This window comes from Scleropages formosus, chromosome 5 (assembly GCF_900964775.1).
Source record: "Scleropages formosus chromosome 5, fSclFor1.1, whole genome shotgun sequence".
NCBI lineage: Eukaryota > Metazoa > Chordata > Actinopteri > Osteoglossiformes > Osteoglossidae > Scleropages > Scleropages formosus.
The window spans coordinates 14016779-14030696 of NC_041810.1; the positions used below are offsets into that span (position 1 = coordinate 14016779).

General features: G+C 41.0%; 2 protein-coding genes across 4 annotated transcripts in view; one reads left to right on the top strand and one right to left on the bottom strand.

The window, feature by feature from the left end:
- Positions 1–794: 794 nt before the first annotated feature.
- Positions 795–3224, top strand: rpl34 (ribosomal protein L34). The gene is made up of 5 exons (XM_018759580.2): positions 795–828; positions 1149–1221; positions 1440–1539; positions 2171–2274; positions 3097–3224. Exons 2-5 carry the CDS (start codon positions 1157–1159, stop codon positions 3179–3181), a joined length of 354 nt encoding a protein of 117 aa, XP_018615096.1. The 5' UTR covers positions 795–828; positions 1149–1156; the 3' UTR covers positions 3182–3224.
- A 9160-nt stretch (positions 3225–12384) lies between these two features.
- The window catches only part of col25a1 (collagen type XXV alpha 1 chain), a 143766-nt gene continuing 142232 nt past the window's right edge, over positions 12385–13918 (bottom strand). For all 3 annotated transcript variants that reach the window (XM_029251623.1, XM_029251622.1, XM_029251621.1), the window contains one exon: positions 12385–12520. In XM_029251623.1, the coding sequence (XP_029107456.1) occupies positions 12407–12520 (114 nt within the window). In that variant the 3' untranslated portion in view covers positions 12385–12406. The remainder of the gene's footprint in view (positions 12521–13918) is intronic.

Below are 13918 nucleotides of genomic sequence, written 5' to 3' on the forward strand. Positions count from 1 at the left end.
TTATAGCAAAAAGCTATGAAGAGATGTCTGTAAATGTATTACTGACAAACTGTGTGAGGATCTTTCTTTGCACTATGAATATGCAGTGTTTGGATTCTTACATTTTGGTAAGTACAGAGAAACAGGCATATACCATCACTTTATTAATCATTTTAGCCAAATACACACAAATTTGCTAACCTGTCTCTCTTTCTTAAAGAATTTGGATATACCACCATTGAGGCATGATTAAGACTGTACATTACTGCAATATTTTTAATGTGTATTGGAGTGTTTTGTAATTTTTTGTGCATTTATTTTTATTAATCTATTTCCTCCCCCGGCTAGGTTGATTCTTCGGATTGATTAATATCATTATTATTATTATTATTATTATTAAAAAACAGCAATAATAATAATAATAATAATAATAATAATAATAATAATAATAATAATAATAATAATAAAAAATTAAAAAAAAACAGGGAGCGCGGTAGCGCGGTAGCGCAGTGGGTTGGACCGGGTCCTGCTCTCCACTCCGGTGGGTCTGGGGTTCGAGTCCCGCTTGGGGTGCCTTGCGACGGACTGCGGACTGGCGTCCCGTCCTGGGTGTGTCCCCTCACGCCCTAAGCTGCCGGGTTAGGCTCCGGCTCCCCGCGACCCTGTATTAGACAAGCGGTTCTGAAAATGAGTGTGTGAAATATAATGATAAACAACGACGCTGTAAGCCATACTATGCCTACTACTTCCGGTTTGACCTAGGAAGCGTTTCCCTTAAATTTGACCCCTGTGTCGTCTTCAACTCCGACCCAGGAAACAGTCTTTCTTTTCAGGTTACGGTGTCTGAAGGTATGGCGGAGTCCAATTTGTCTTGGCTTTGGAAATTTTGCAATCTGTATCAATCTATACTGAAAACCATCAAAATTACAGCTTTTACTACTAAATATGTTATAATCTAACAACCGCAATACAAATTTATTTGTATTTCGTAGTTTTTGTAGCGATTCTATTTTAAATCAATATGCCACTTCACGTTGAATTTCCCAACTTGAAGTCCCAATAACAGTTTGTTATTGAAAAGGTTGTCAGTGACTCGTGTCGGAATAACCCTTTATTTGCCCCCCTTTTTTCTGTACAGATTTTAACTCTGTTTTGTCTTTTGCATTTAGCTGTAAAGATGGTTCAGCGCCTGACTTACCGCCGTAGGTTGTCCTACAACACGGCCTCTAACAAAACCAGATTGTGAGTATCTCACGGTTTTTTGGTGTGCTTTTTTTTTGTTTTGTTTTGTTAATGTACACCTTACATCTGTTTTTTTTTTTATTTTCTCCTCTGCATTTGCACACTTAATTATGCACCTTTTCAGGATTGGTTTGAAATATTGAAATGCAGGTTTGTTACTTTCAATGTGAAGCTGGTGACCACGTCCAGGCTCATTGAGTGTATCTGGTCTCATTTAGGTCCCGGACACCTGGGAACCGCATTGTCTACCTGTACACCAAGAAGGTTGGCAAGGCACCCAAGTCAGCCTGTGGCGTCTGCCCTGGCAGACTTCGTGGTGTAAGTATCCCTTATTTACCCCCCCCACATGTACATGAGTTTTTCAAGTTTTTCTTTTTGGAAAGCTGTGGATCCCCCTGCTGTGATGTACAGATGTAAATGTACTTTTTGAAATATAACTGATTTACAGTAATGCCAGTGATTATGTGAGGGTCTGTACAGGCTGGAATCTGTTGCATTTAGTTTTATTGGTATGCAAGCACCTTACATCTCATGTTCTCTTCAATTTTAGTTTAAAGGAAAATGGTTATACTGCATGATATTAACAGTATCACAGAATTAACAGGTCTTTCTTGTTTAGGTAGTCATGATGATTTGTCAGTTGAAGTAATTTCAAAGTTGCAGTTTTGTTGATATAACCTGCAATAATGTTTTACTGTGGGGATTTTTTTTAAAGCTTATGTTGCTTAAAACAGCTCTGTATAACAGTACTGGTCCATCCAAATCCTGGCTAAAGGTGTAGCTGTGTTTAGTTCATTTCTCTCCAAAGTGGTGGTTGGTATCACGACAATGAAAGAAACATTTTCCAGAAGTCTTTTTTTCCTTCTGTCTGTGTTCTTAAGCTGTTTTACTGTCACTTGTGTTCTTATTGTTCTTTGGTTGTTTAACTGCTGTTTTTTTTGCATTGCAGGTTCGTGCTGTTAGGCCTCAGGTCTTGATGAGGCTCTCAAAGACCAAGAAGCATGTCAGCAGGGCTTATGGTGGATCCATGTGCGCCAAGTGTGTGCGTGACAGGTAAGAAAACCCATGCTTGTTTCTGATTTTAGTTTTCCTCTTAAAGGAATTGTGTTGCTCATCTATGCACTATTAGCGTACATGTACATTTACATTTATTCATTTAGCAAACGCTTTTCTCTAAAGTGGGGGGTGCAGCGGGTTTGACCGGGTCCTGCTCTCAGGTGGGTCTGGGGTTCGAGTCCCATTTGGGGTGCCTTGCGACGGACTGGCGTCCCGTCCTGGGTGTGTCCCCTCCCCCTCCAACTTTACGCTCTGGGTTAGGCTCCGGCTCCCCGCAACCCCGTATGGGCCAGATGGTTTCAGACTGTGTGTGTGTGTGTGTGTGTGTGTGTGTGTGTGTGTGTGTGTGTGTGTGTGTTTTCTCCAAAGCGACGTACATACATCTGGGAGAATACAATTTGTGCATTACATTAGGAGAAAGTACAGAAGATGTACACAAGACAAGTCATTAACTGGGGTGTTGTTTGTGTTTTCTGTCTGCTGGTGCATTTGTAAACTTAAGAACCTTTCTGTATATACCATGTTTACATTTCTCCTCATCTCCAGCATGTTTAATGTGTGTACATTACTTGCAAGTGACTTTTAGTAGATTAGTGGAGGATAATTTGATATACTATGTCATTACGGATTGCACAAATGAAACATCTTATTTCAAAGATGGGGCCTGATGGATGGTGTTTTCAGCTCAGTGTTTTACCTCTGATGGTTTGATAGGACCTTCTTTAATGACTGAACAGCTGTTTTCTCTCAGCAATAACAAGTAACTGGACAATGAATATGAGTACAGTTGCATGACCCGCTGTTTCACCTTCCTCTTAGGATCAAGCGTGCGTTCCTGATTGAGGAGCAGAAAATCGTGGTTAAAGTACTGAAGGCACAGGCACAGAGCCAGAAAACTAAGTAAATGTCTGTATTTGTTTTGCCACAATAAAAGGTTTGAAAAAAAACTTTGTTCTTACCTTTCTTTTCAGTGGCCAATTTGGAAACATTAATTGGTCCCATGTGGTATGTGAATTGCTCCATAAATTTACCCTGGAAAATGTCATTTTGGAGACCTAATTTGTACTGTATGTAGTTCATAATATTACTCTTTACAACATCAGATTATATCCTTGAATTTTGTTAAATGGTATTAAATTAGGTTACTAAACTGCTTTTTAAAATTGCAAACATTGCTATGTAGGTTTCATTTTAAAAGCTCTTGCTGTTTAGTCTGTATTAGTAATGGATACACAGAGGTGTGATTGTGAAGTAATTGACTGAGTTGACACCAAATTGCATGAATGGGGAAAAAAAATGATTACTGAATGACAGAAAAGAGCTTGAAGGAGTTCTGTGGATCAAACTGTACTAGTCACTTCTGTTCATATCACACCAGGTCTAGGTGGCTGAAAGCCTTTAAGGATTAAAATCACAGGTGTGTGTACAGTCCCCCTATGGATACCCAACAATATGAACCTATTATCAGACCAGAAGTGTCTGATCACACCTTTGTAACATACAGTACCATAATTACATAAGGGTGCTTTCACTAACAGCTGTGTAATACACTAGCGTCTTTAAATTCTTAAAATACAAAGTTAATTCAAGTACTTTAAAACCGTAACAATTTACAGTTCCCAGTTGAGGCCAGACAAGCACTTGGATTCCATTTTTGATCGGATGTACATGCTGCCCCATAGCGCTCCCTTTCTCTAGTAGAGTTCGGTGAGCGCCAATGGCGGTGTAAGGGAACCGGTTTCGCAGGCCGGGCTGCCGTTAACAGTCTGTCCTGATCCATAACATCTACTAAATGGCATCTTGTATAGAACAACTTTGAAGTGTGTTATGCTTTAAAAAAAGTTATCTTAATTTCAGTTCGTCACATTGTCAGTTTCACATTGGTGGTATTTTAGAGGTTTTAGGGTCCTTCGAAGTTCGAAACCGCCGTATCCTAACGAGATCGTAACTCGAATGAAGGGTGACGAACACGAGGTGCTGCTTCTCCCTCCCATTTGAACAATGGACTCTGGTCTCCTGGGCCAGAATTCCCTAACATCAAGCTAAAGAAACCTTCACTGATACACGTGCCTTCAGCTACGACCGTGCATCAGGCACGCGTGACCATCGGTGGTCTCATCACTGCAGGTGAGTGTTGGAGAGGCACTGCTGCCATCCCATTGCAGAGGACTTCCGGTCTACGTTCTCCTACAGCTTGCATGTTCTGGTAGCTTTAATGAGTCTGATGATTGATATAATTGTAACCTTTTTTGCATGCAGGCTTGCTCTGCTCTATATGTTCGCTCTATCAAGTTTAGGAATGATGCTTGGTGTTTCTTGAACTGTTCGTTTTTTCCTGACTTTTATTTGACTACATGGTTTTGATTTTGCCATACAGATTTTAGCCGCGCTGCCAGTAGGTGGCAGTCTTGGCCTGGCTCTGCTTTGTTGTGACCTACTGTATGACTGTGGTTACGCATGCATAGCGTCGCCAGTTTATTTATTTTTTTATTTACTCAACACTATTTGGTAATTTGCGATATACGGAATGTTTTTTTAAACAATCCTGCACTATTGCGTACTGGTTGAGGAGAGGGAGAGTAAAGACCATATAAGAGAGAACGTGAAGTGCGGCGCGTCATTCGCGTTACTGCTGCCGGCGCTGAAGAGATGAGCTGTGTAACACGGTTTTATTTCTCCCGGCTAGGCGTGAGTATAGCTCACGATGGAATGGCTTTGTTTTCTTTACTTAGATTTTCCGACATTTACGGGAAGTTTGTTATGCTGAGCGCACGCACAGTGGCTCATTTCCCACCTCGACTCGCGTTGTTCCGTCGCGCGCCTGCGGGGACCTGGCTGACCGACTGTTCTGTCGCACTTCCGGTCGCTCTTTCTTTATATGTCGTGACGTCACTGTCAGGTTGTTGTTCTTCCGGTACGGGGGTGGGTTTCGATCAGTTGAAAAAGGAAGATGATGGACGATTAACATTTTGATAAACTCTTACACGAGATTGTAATGTCCTTTCTTAAGTATTCAGACTGAAGGGTATCGCAGTTTCGTCACCATAGTTACTAGTTCGCGGTGTCTATGAGGATGGTGTGTGTGTGGGGACGCTGTTATATTTGTTACGTTGTAAGTTAACAGTTTTGAAAATAACACTTTTCTCCACTATAAGTGTAGTATAACTATGCTACAGCGTAACGACACTCCTAAAATCATGTTTTTTACGAAGTACTGCACTAAAATAAGGTTTTAAATGGTTCAAATGCAGCAGCAGGTTTTCAGTTTACGCCTTGCATTCAGTTGAGTTGTCAATTTGTTTATATTCAAATGTAAAAAAATAATATATCGCAAATGCCGCGAAGCAAATCATCTCTAGTCTGGATTTAAATCCCAGCTGCGATGTTTCTGCGTTTTTTTTCTGAAAAAAAGCAAGACGTGGAAGTATTCGAATGATGTAAAAGTGAATTTTATTTGGTTCCAACATGATGACAGTGAGTCTCACGAAAATGTCTAGGAAATAAACTGAAATAATTCCAAAACCTGGAAAAATCAGGAAACCTAAAAAACAATTATTAAAATGGAAAAAGAATAGAGATGAAATTGACAACAAATAAGTAAAGTACAATATAAAAAAAAAAACCCAGATCTGACCATTTGCCTTTGATATATTATACACTGTTGGTTAACTTCAACATCAACATGTACTGTGACTGAAGATGCAACCATAAAATATTAGCTTAAATGCAGCTTTAAGTGTTTGCAAACTCCAGACTCAACACTCTCTGACTATTATACAGTGCAATATGTCAGGATGAGCAAAAGTCAACCTTTGCAGTGGAAAACCAACAATATAACCGTGAAAAATGTAAAATCAACAAATGTGAGATTTCCTGTAAAAAAAAAAATAAAAATAAAAAAAATGCAGCAATAAAACAAAGGTACAGTACTGTTGCAGAACAAAGTTATCAAAGAAGTTATAGAGTTGGAAAACAGTAAAAGTTAAAACAGAGACATAAGAAGAGTGAAACAGTTTAGAACTAAGGGATAAACAATGAAAGACCTTGCTTGGCAGGTGGTTGAAAGAAGTCCTGTGAATCCATCAGGGAATTCCATAAAGAAAAAAATTCATTCTTGATAAGCCAAAGAACTGAAAGTATTTGTATCTGTTGCTTAGAGAACCCATAGTAAATTAAATGTAAAGTATATATACAAGAATAAATCCACAGCTGTTCAAATGTCCTTAATTGAGAAAGACAAGCAGACTGATGTTCGTCAGTCCAACAATACATCAGAAGTGACAAAAACACGCTAAAGAATACATGTATCATCTGAAAGTCCATCCAAATGAAAGTGTGTTTTCTCCAGAATGCTGGACATCATGCATACACACACAATGCACTTTTAAATTGCACTTTTCAGAAGAGCCGGTGTTGATTTGCACATCTACAGACCACTAAGGCAAAGAATGAAAGTGACGGCACACGACAGTAGTGACAGTACTAGTGTTTCAGACTCGTCCAGGTGACGGGTTAATGCTTCCATAGCGACAGCATTCTGACTGGTGGGCTCCGTTCAAAGAATGAGCGGTGCATTGATCGCACGCAAGCTGTGACGTGTCCGCCACTGACAAGGGCTGAATAACATTTCACACGAGAGGTTGATCCGACCGCTTTTGCCACTTGCAGAGTTTCTGTGGTGTAATGGAAACGTACACTTCTGTAACGACAGTGCTCTAGAAATAGCTAAACTGCCATGGCTCTCTGTTGCCATGACAACAGACTCCCAGCTGCCATGTCAACCTGTTGTGTAATTGACAAATAAAACTAAAATGTAGTTTTTTTTTCTGCTATAGCTCAAATGCTGCCCCTGACTGTTTGTTGTCCGCAATGGCAGCAAGAGTAAAAACTGTTATAAAGTCAAACCAGTAATGGAGATTGTTTTTTTAATATTCACTCAATATGAAATACATAGTGATCAAAATATTTTGAAATGTCTTTTCCACACAATCAAATGAATCACATACATATGCAGTTTTAGCAAACAGAGGTTTAGTTTGACAATAAATCTTCTTCTCAATTGTGAGACCACCACTTAACATTGTTGTGAGCCTCATTAAAAGGTAAAAAAAAATAAAATAAAATGGAGAAAGCTGGTACAAGGACCTTAACCAAATACCCATGACACAAGGAATGCCTGTTTAAAACCAATATGATGACTTAAGTATAAAAATAAATAACATCATTTGAAATAGCAATACAAATATAAAAGTAAATGCAATAAACAAAATCATCGTAAACACACACAAGGATTTTGCCAGTTGGATGTAATGTGTAAGAAATCTTCTTTAGTTCCTCTCAAAACATCTAAAGCCAATAGCACCATTGCTCATGCCAACCGGACAGGCTTTTCATCCAGCACATTTACACCAATAAACTTTAATAATAATAATCATAATAGTAATAATAACGCCTAAGGATACAGCACATGTAGCCGTTGCAGTGCCTCTGTAACGTAGATCCCAAACGAAGAAGATCGTTACTATTTAGCCAAATGTTTGCATTTATGTTGCATTATTCAGTAATTGTACATAAATATGGGTGATGGGCACTGCATGTTTAACTTCCTTACATTTAGGCACCAGTATGGCTTTGTGTTTAATAGTGACTTGGCCCATGAGCAAGGAGAACTCTGGGTGAAATAACATAAGCCTTATTTTCTTAAGTCTCATAACAACCATTACCATTTGTACAGCTGAAATACAGGCTGAAGGCATTTAATCAGCGCAGTGATTGGCAATATTTGCATCTGCTTGCGCTGGAATGTAATGTGACATCTGACATAACTGACTGCAAGAAGTGGTGCCTGTTCTATATTAACGGCACGTTAATATAACAAATGGTCACGTTCAAAGTATTTCAGCCGCACTCCTCAAGACCCGTCAAGGACAGCCTGGCACAGTGCCTTGATCCAGAAAATTCTCCTTGCTAAGCAGATACAAGCAACTCGTGAAGCATCTGCAACAGCTTGAAAAGACCCCGAGAAGTGTTTCTGCACAAACCGCACCCATGGCTCTTAATGCCACATGGACCATGTACAATTACACAAGGTCTGAACTGACATAACCTCTAGGTTGTAGCATTTTTTTTGGCATTCCTTAGCAGTAAAGTGAAACTTGTCACCCTGTGTAAGAAATACAGTGAATATCTTCTGAATCGCACTGAAATTAATGCTCCGCCAAGAGTTTGTCTCAGCACGCATGTTTTCAGAAGCATTTAGCTTCAGAAAAGCAGTTTATATGTAATATATGTGAACAGTTTTTCACGTTAACTTCTGCTTTGTTTGCATACGGGAGCATGGCTGTTTAAAAACGCTAAAGTCGCATTTGAAATGTTTCTAACAGAGAAAGAGTCAGTACTGAAGGTGGTTTAACACTCCAGTACCGTTCAGAAAAGAACATCACTCTTCGGTACCGACACAGACCCTTTCATTCATAATTCCAACAAAGGGAATGAATAACAAAAGCTTGAGGCACCAAAGGTTATTATGTGAATAACAATGAGAAAAAGAAAACGCAGAAATCATCCACTGATGCCCTCTCAGCAGATCGTGCCGATTGCTTCTCCCTAAGGTCAAACTCTGGGATCTCAAGAAAGACCACAGTCCACTGAAGAGGCCTGTTTGGTTTCTGAAGCAGTCGCTGCAGGGATTTTCTTGCTCGGCCATGCAAAATTTTCCTCTAGATCCAAACGTGCCCTCCAAATGCCCTCCTCCCAGAGAGTGACGAGGGTCCAAGTCCTCGCCAGCCCAGCCTGTTCTGTGCCAGCAAGTGCCCATGTTTTTCCTTGCTTAATGGCAGTGGCCATATGCACTGTCAGGGGGCAAAGCCACCGGAATCGCCTGGCTTGAGTGCTTGGTTGAGGACCCAGGTTTCAAATTCCGCGGATCTCACCGCAATAATTAAAAAAGAAACGACAACCCGTCTGTACTTCCTTGGGATCAAATCTTTTCAAGCCACCAGCCATGGTGTGACTCCCTTTGGAAAATGACAGAAGAAAAAAAAAATCACAAATTCAGAGCTCTGCTTTTTCCTCTTTCTTTTTTTTTTTTTTTTTTTTTTTTTTTTTAAAGTAAGTTGGAAGGAACCATCAGCCAGTTAGTGTTTGAAAAAGCCATAATTTTGACCACACCACAAAGCAATATGTAGACATCCATACATATATTTTCCTAGTTTGGCACAGCATCCATGCTTGTTTATTCATATTCTGTAGGCATGATTTTTTTTTTTTAGTCTTTTGAGCTGGTAGTATGGCATGAAAGATGATGAACTTGAGATGAACATGGACACAGTGTCTGTCATCCTTCTCTGTGGTCAGTCCAGTCTCTCAGTGCCTCCTCTGGTTCTCCCTGCAAGTCCATTTTGGTCATATCCAGTCTCCCGGTGGCCGTTCTGGCCCATACAAGTTGATTATCACCGCTTGGACGAGCACACCCGCACAAGTCCGCTCACTTGTCAAGCACCCGATCTCCACAATGCCGATGTTGTAATTATACACTTTTTTGTTACAGAAGATGAGTAGAAGCAGCTAAGTGTGAACGTCATGACTGTTCGTTCGTTATATATTTACGTATTCATATGTTCAATTAAAAAAAACTATAAATACAAAAAAATGAAGCGTTATTTACAAACTCCATGCTTTTCGGGTTAGATTGATCACTGCAAGAAAGCACAAGAGAAAAGCAAGACATGAGCCAACAAGGTTACAGCAGGTTTCTAATGCGGACCACTCTGTACGAGCTTATATCGGATATGAAACAAAACTGTTAATGCATTTGCTGCATCTGCGTCATCCTACAGTTTTTTGCAGCTGACCGCTGAGTTGCTACAGTTTACTCTGAATGTCAAATGTATTATTATAATGGTGAAACACATCACATGGTAATATGTGACGTGCTTCTCAAAAACAAAAAATCATTAGCCACATCCATAACAGAAGGGGTGGTTTAATAACCACGAAAACACCAGCAGTTGGACAACTAAGAAGTCAGCCTTGTGTTCTCTGCACTTTTCCACTGCCCTAATCTAGAGCTGGAATCTTGATCTGGAAGAGGTATCCAGTGTACTTACCTTCTGCCAGCAACCAGGCATTGGTAACCCATCTGGACCCTAGGATCATGGAGAAGAAGAAGAGGAACAGTTGTTTTTCACTCATTTTCCAATGAATGGGAAACCACACATATGTCACAACAGTGTGCATTTCCCAGAAACCAAACCTCTGAACTGCTGTTAACTCACCAAGGGAATACAGTCCTTCACGCCACAATATTGCAAAAGTCCATCTGTAGATCATATCTACTGTGGCACACAACGTTTTGGAGGATTTCACTGATCAGTTTTTTTTTTTTTTTTTGCTTGCATGGAGGTGTGTCCACTGATAGATGTATACCATTTTAGCTTAATTTCTATCCTTATTTCAGCTGGCTGGCCGGACTCAGTGCTGATTTCACATGCAGAACAACTGTTGAGGGTTCTGCTTGAAAGTCATTTGTTTTGCAAAATTTGAAACTTGGCTGGGATTTCTAAACAGAACCTATTATGACAATGCAATTACTGAGAAAACCACTGCACCAAAATATAACGGCAACAAACGCAGAGCTGTGTTCCCTTGGAAAGTGAAGAGTTCTCAGAGAACGGAACATGCAGTAACAGTGATAGTATCGCTTTGGCAATGCTGGTTTAACTCCCCTATTCTTAGACAATAATCAATTTGTTTTTGCTGTATATGCTGTATCTAGCATTAAAAATAACATTGGTATAAATTATATCAAATATAAATAATCAGATCAGCGACCTTTGCAAGCACACTGCTGTGTGAATTAGGTTAGTCACTACTCTTGTCTTCTTGAAAAACACCAAAAACTATGCACAATTTCTGTCCCCTCTAAATAATCTGTTTAAGGGCAACACTAATCTGTACTTTTCGAACCTGGTGAGTGAAATTAAAATAATAGCACATGTGTGGCACTGGCAATAATTTACTTTACTGATGTACATAATGGTGATGGTAATTTGAACTCAACACCCACTGCCATTTAACATGAAAATATTTCACTCAAATGTGTGTCGAAGGTCTGATGACACACGCGTACAGTATATACACACACACCGGCTGAAACTGCTCGTCCTGAGCGGGGTCGCGACAAACCGGAGCCTAACCCGGCAACACAGGGCGCAAGACTAGAGGGGACACACCCAGGATGGGACGCCAGTCCGTCCCAAGGCACCCCAGGCGGGACTTGAACCCCAGACCCACCAGAGAGCGGGACCTGGCCAAGTCCACCACACCACCGCGCCCCCCTCACAGACATGCAGTTTCATTTCATTAAGTTGTGTGCTTGATTACCCATGGCTCCTTACTCTACCATCACAAAAGGAAAAAAAAATCATTCTTCTCAGTTAAACATTAATAAACAAAGAATATAAAGAAGAGCATACTTTTACTTCATCTCCATAGTTTGCCGAATTGGTACAAATACGGTGGGACTGGGACAGGAAAAAGTTAGCAGTGGAGAAGGATGTCCATGCTAGTATTTCACTTCAATAGGTTCTGGGAAGATCTGGGACATTAGAACTCATTAATGAAAAGGGATATTGGTAGGGAAGTAAATTTGTGTCTGTCAATGGCAGGACATTTTAACATTATCTGTCCCTGTCTTGCATTCTCTCTGGAAGGAGCTTGGAGTGTTATTGGTTCTGTTAGAAGGGAACGACAAATGCAAATGTTAACAGTACTTTAGTCATTGTCAGTACTAATCATACCATTTGGTTCACATTCAGCGCCTGACATTTTCCAGCCTCAATTCCTCGTCTTTGTAGTTAATGCAATTGGGAATGAGTTTAAAAAGATGTCTGAAGGGGTGAATGGAATTATGGCACTTAGGAAACAGCGTATCGGTGCAGTTAAACACACAGGACAAGAACCGAAGTGTTCTGTCAGGGTAATTTAGGTTTTGTTCAAGGAGCATGCAGTAAGGATAATCATGTCAACGGTCCAAGTGATCCGAGTTTCCATGCACAAGCCATGCATTTTCCATGGGGCAGGCTGAAGTGCCCCATTCAGTGACATGCCCTTGGTCAGTAGAAGGAAGTCATGCACAGATTAGGTAGGAAAGAGGATACTGTACCAATTGGCAAGGGGCATCCAACCCATCCAGACCAGGTTGCCCTGGTTCTCCCTTCTCACCCTTAAATCCCCGGAATCCCTGTTCATAAAAATTAACTGGGAGTGTTACTAGGAGGGGCAGCTTGGCAGCCCCCGTGGCGGAGGAGATGGGGGCTGTCTGTGCTGCACAAGCAGAGAGAAGTAACCTTGTGTGTGACCAGCACAACTGGCAACAGTACGACTTCCACAGAGGACAGTTTATATCCTCAGGAGGGTTTATACACTGAGTGCACCTTTCATAGAGGAGGGTCTGCACCTTCAGAACAGTAAGGATGGGCAAAGATGATGACTTCAGCATCCAAGAAGAGTTCATTTATGATCTCTATAGCGTAAAGAAACAAACAGGTGTGTCGCGTGCCTGCAGTTCCAAGGCAGGTGGAAATGCAAGGGCACAGCAGATTTCTAGGCCAGTGGCAGGTTCACACACAGGTGACTCCTCCCTTGGAGTCCTTGGTCCTACATCACCGAGAGGCGATTTCCAGCCCTTGGCGGCAACATACCAACGGGCAGGGGGCGTCTAATCCAGGCGCACCCTGTTCTCCTTTTTCCCCCTTAGGCCCCTTTTTGCCCTTCTTTCCCTTCTCCCCCTGTGGACACAATGTTTTGGTCAATAATTCCTTGAGACACAAAAATTTTTCAGATGCGCTAAAACCAGTGAGCATGACCATATGACGTGTTACTGCGGTGCGCACTTTAGAAAGTGAGAAGAATTATGACTCGTACAAATGGGTTTATTAAATGATGATGCTGAAGGTCCTACCCTGTCTAGCTTCGTCACCTTTGAGGACATTTCCCCTTATGAGGACATTACCCAACGACATAAATAGATTAAATACTGCAAATAGCTATGGATATAAGCATCACCTATGCAACACATTAATAATAATAGTAATAACAATAATCAAATCCAAATGACATACCTTGATATGCACAGTGTTACACCTACTGCAGAAGGATTAGTATTCATTTTGACACACTACCTACTAAGCTAATTTCGCTATGACTGAAACATTAGCATGTCTATCAATTATGCTAATAAATTTTAGCTGTAACTCCAGCATTACTGTAAAGACTGAAAGAAGTTCCCTTTCATACATTGTGGACCTCAGAAGTCAGCTTTTTGATGAGACCCGACATAAGCGTCATCACCATCAGCTGGATAATGGTCACTCTCACTGGATTGGGATATTAGGTAACACCACGGTAAAGGTAGACATTAAAGGGGAGGCATACCTCACGAGAAGGCGGGGCACAATAAAGCGGCAGTTAGATCGGGGAGAGGACTGGACAGAGCTGGGAAGGAAGGGAGACCTGGTCGTTCCTCAGTAGAGGAGGAAGGTCTGACAGAGATTGGGAAGGGCGGCAATGTGCATAAAGCACTGAGGTGGGATCTCAGAAGGCAGGAGGGAGGAGAAAGGGCAGCAGGGAAGGCACCTCT

What these genes read in the sequence shown, in the direction of transcription:
- rpl34 (XM_018759580.2), top strand. Translation starts at nt 1,157, where the DNA reads ATGGTTCAGCGCCTGACTTACCGCCGTAGGTTGTCCTACAACACGGCC. An exon ending in GCCTCTAACAAAACCAGATT is followed by an intron (nt 1,222 to 1,439) that starts GTGAGTATCTCA and finishes GGTCTCATTTAG; the next exon opens with GTCCCGGACACCTGGGAACC. An exon ending in GCCAAGTGTGTGCGTGACAG is followed by an intron (nt 2,275 to 3,096) that starts GTAAGAAAACCC and finishes CCTTCCTCTTAG; the next exon opens with GATCAAGCGTGCGTTCCTGA.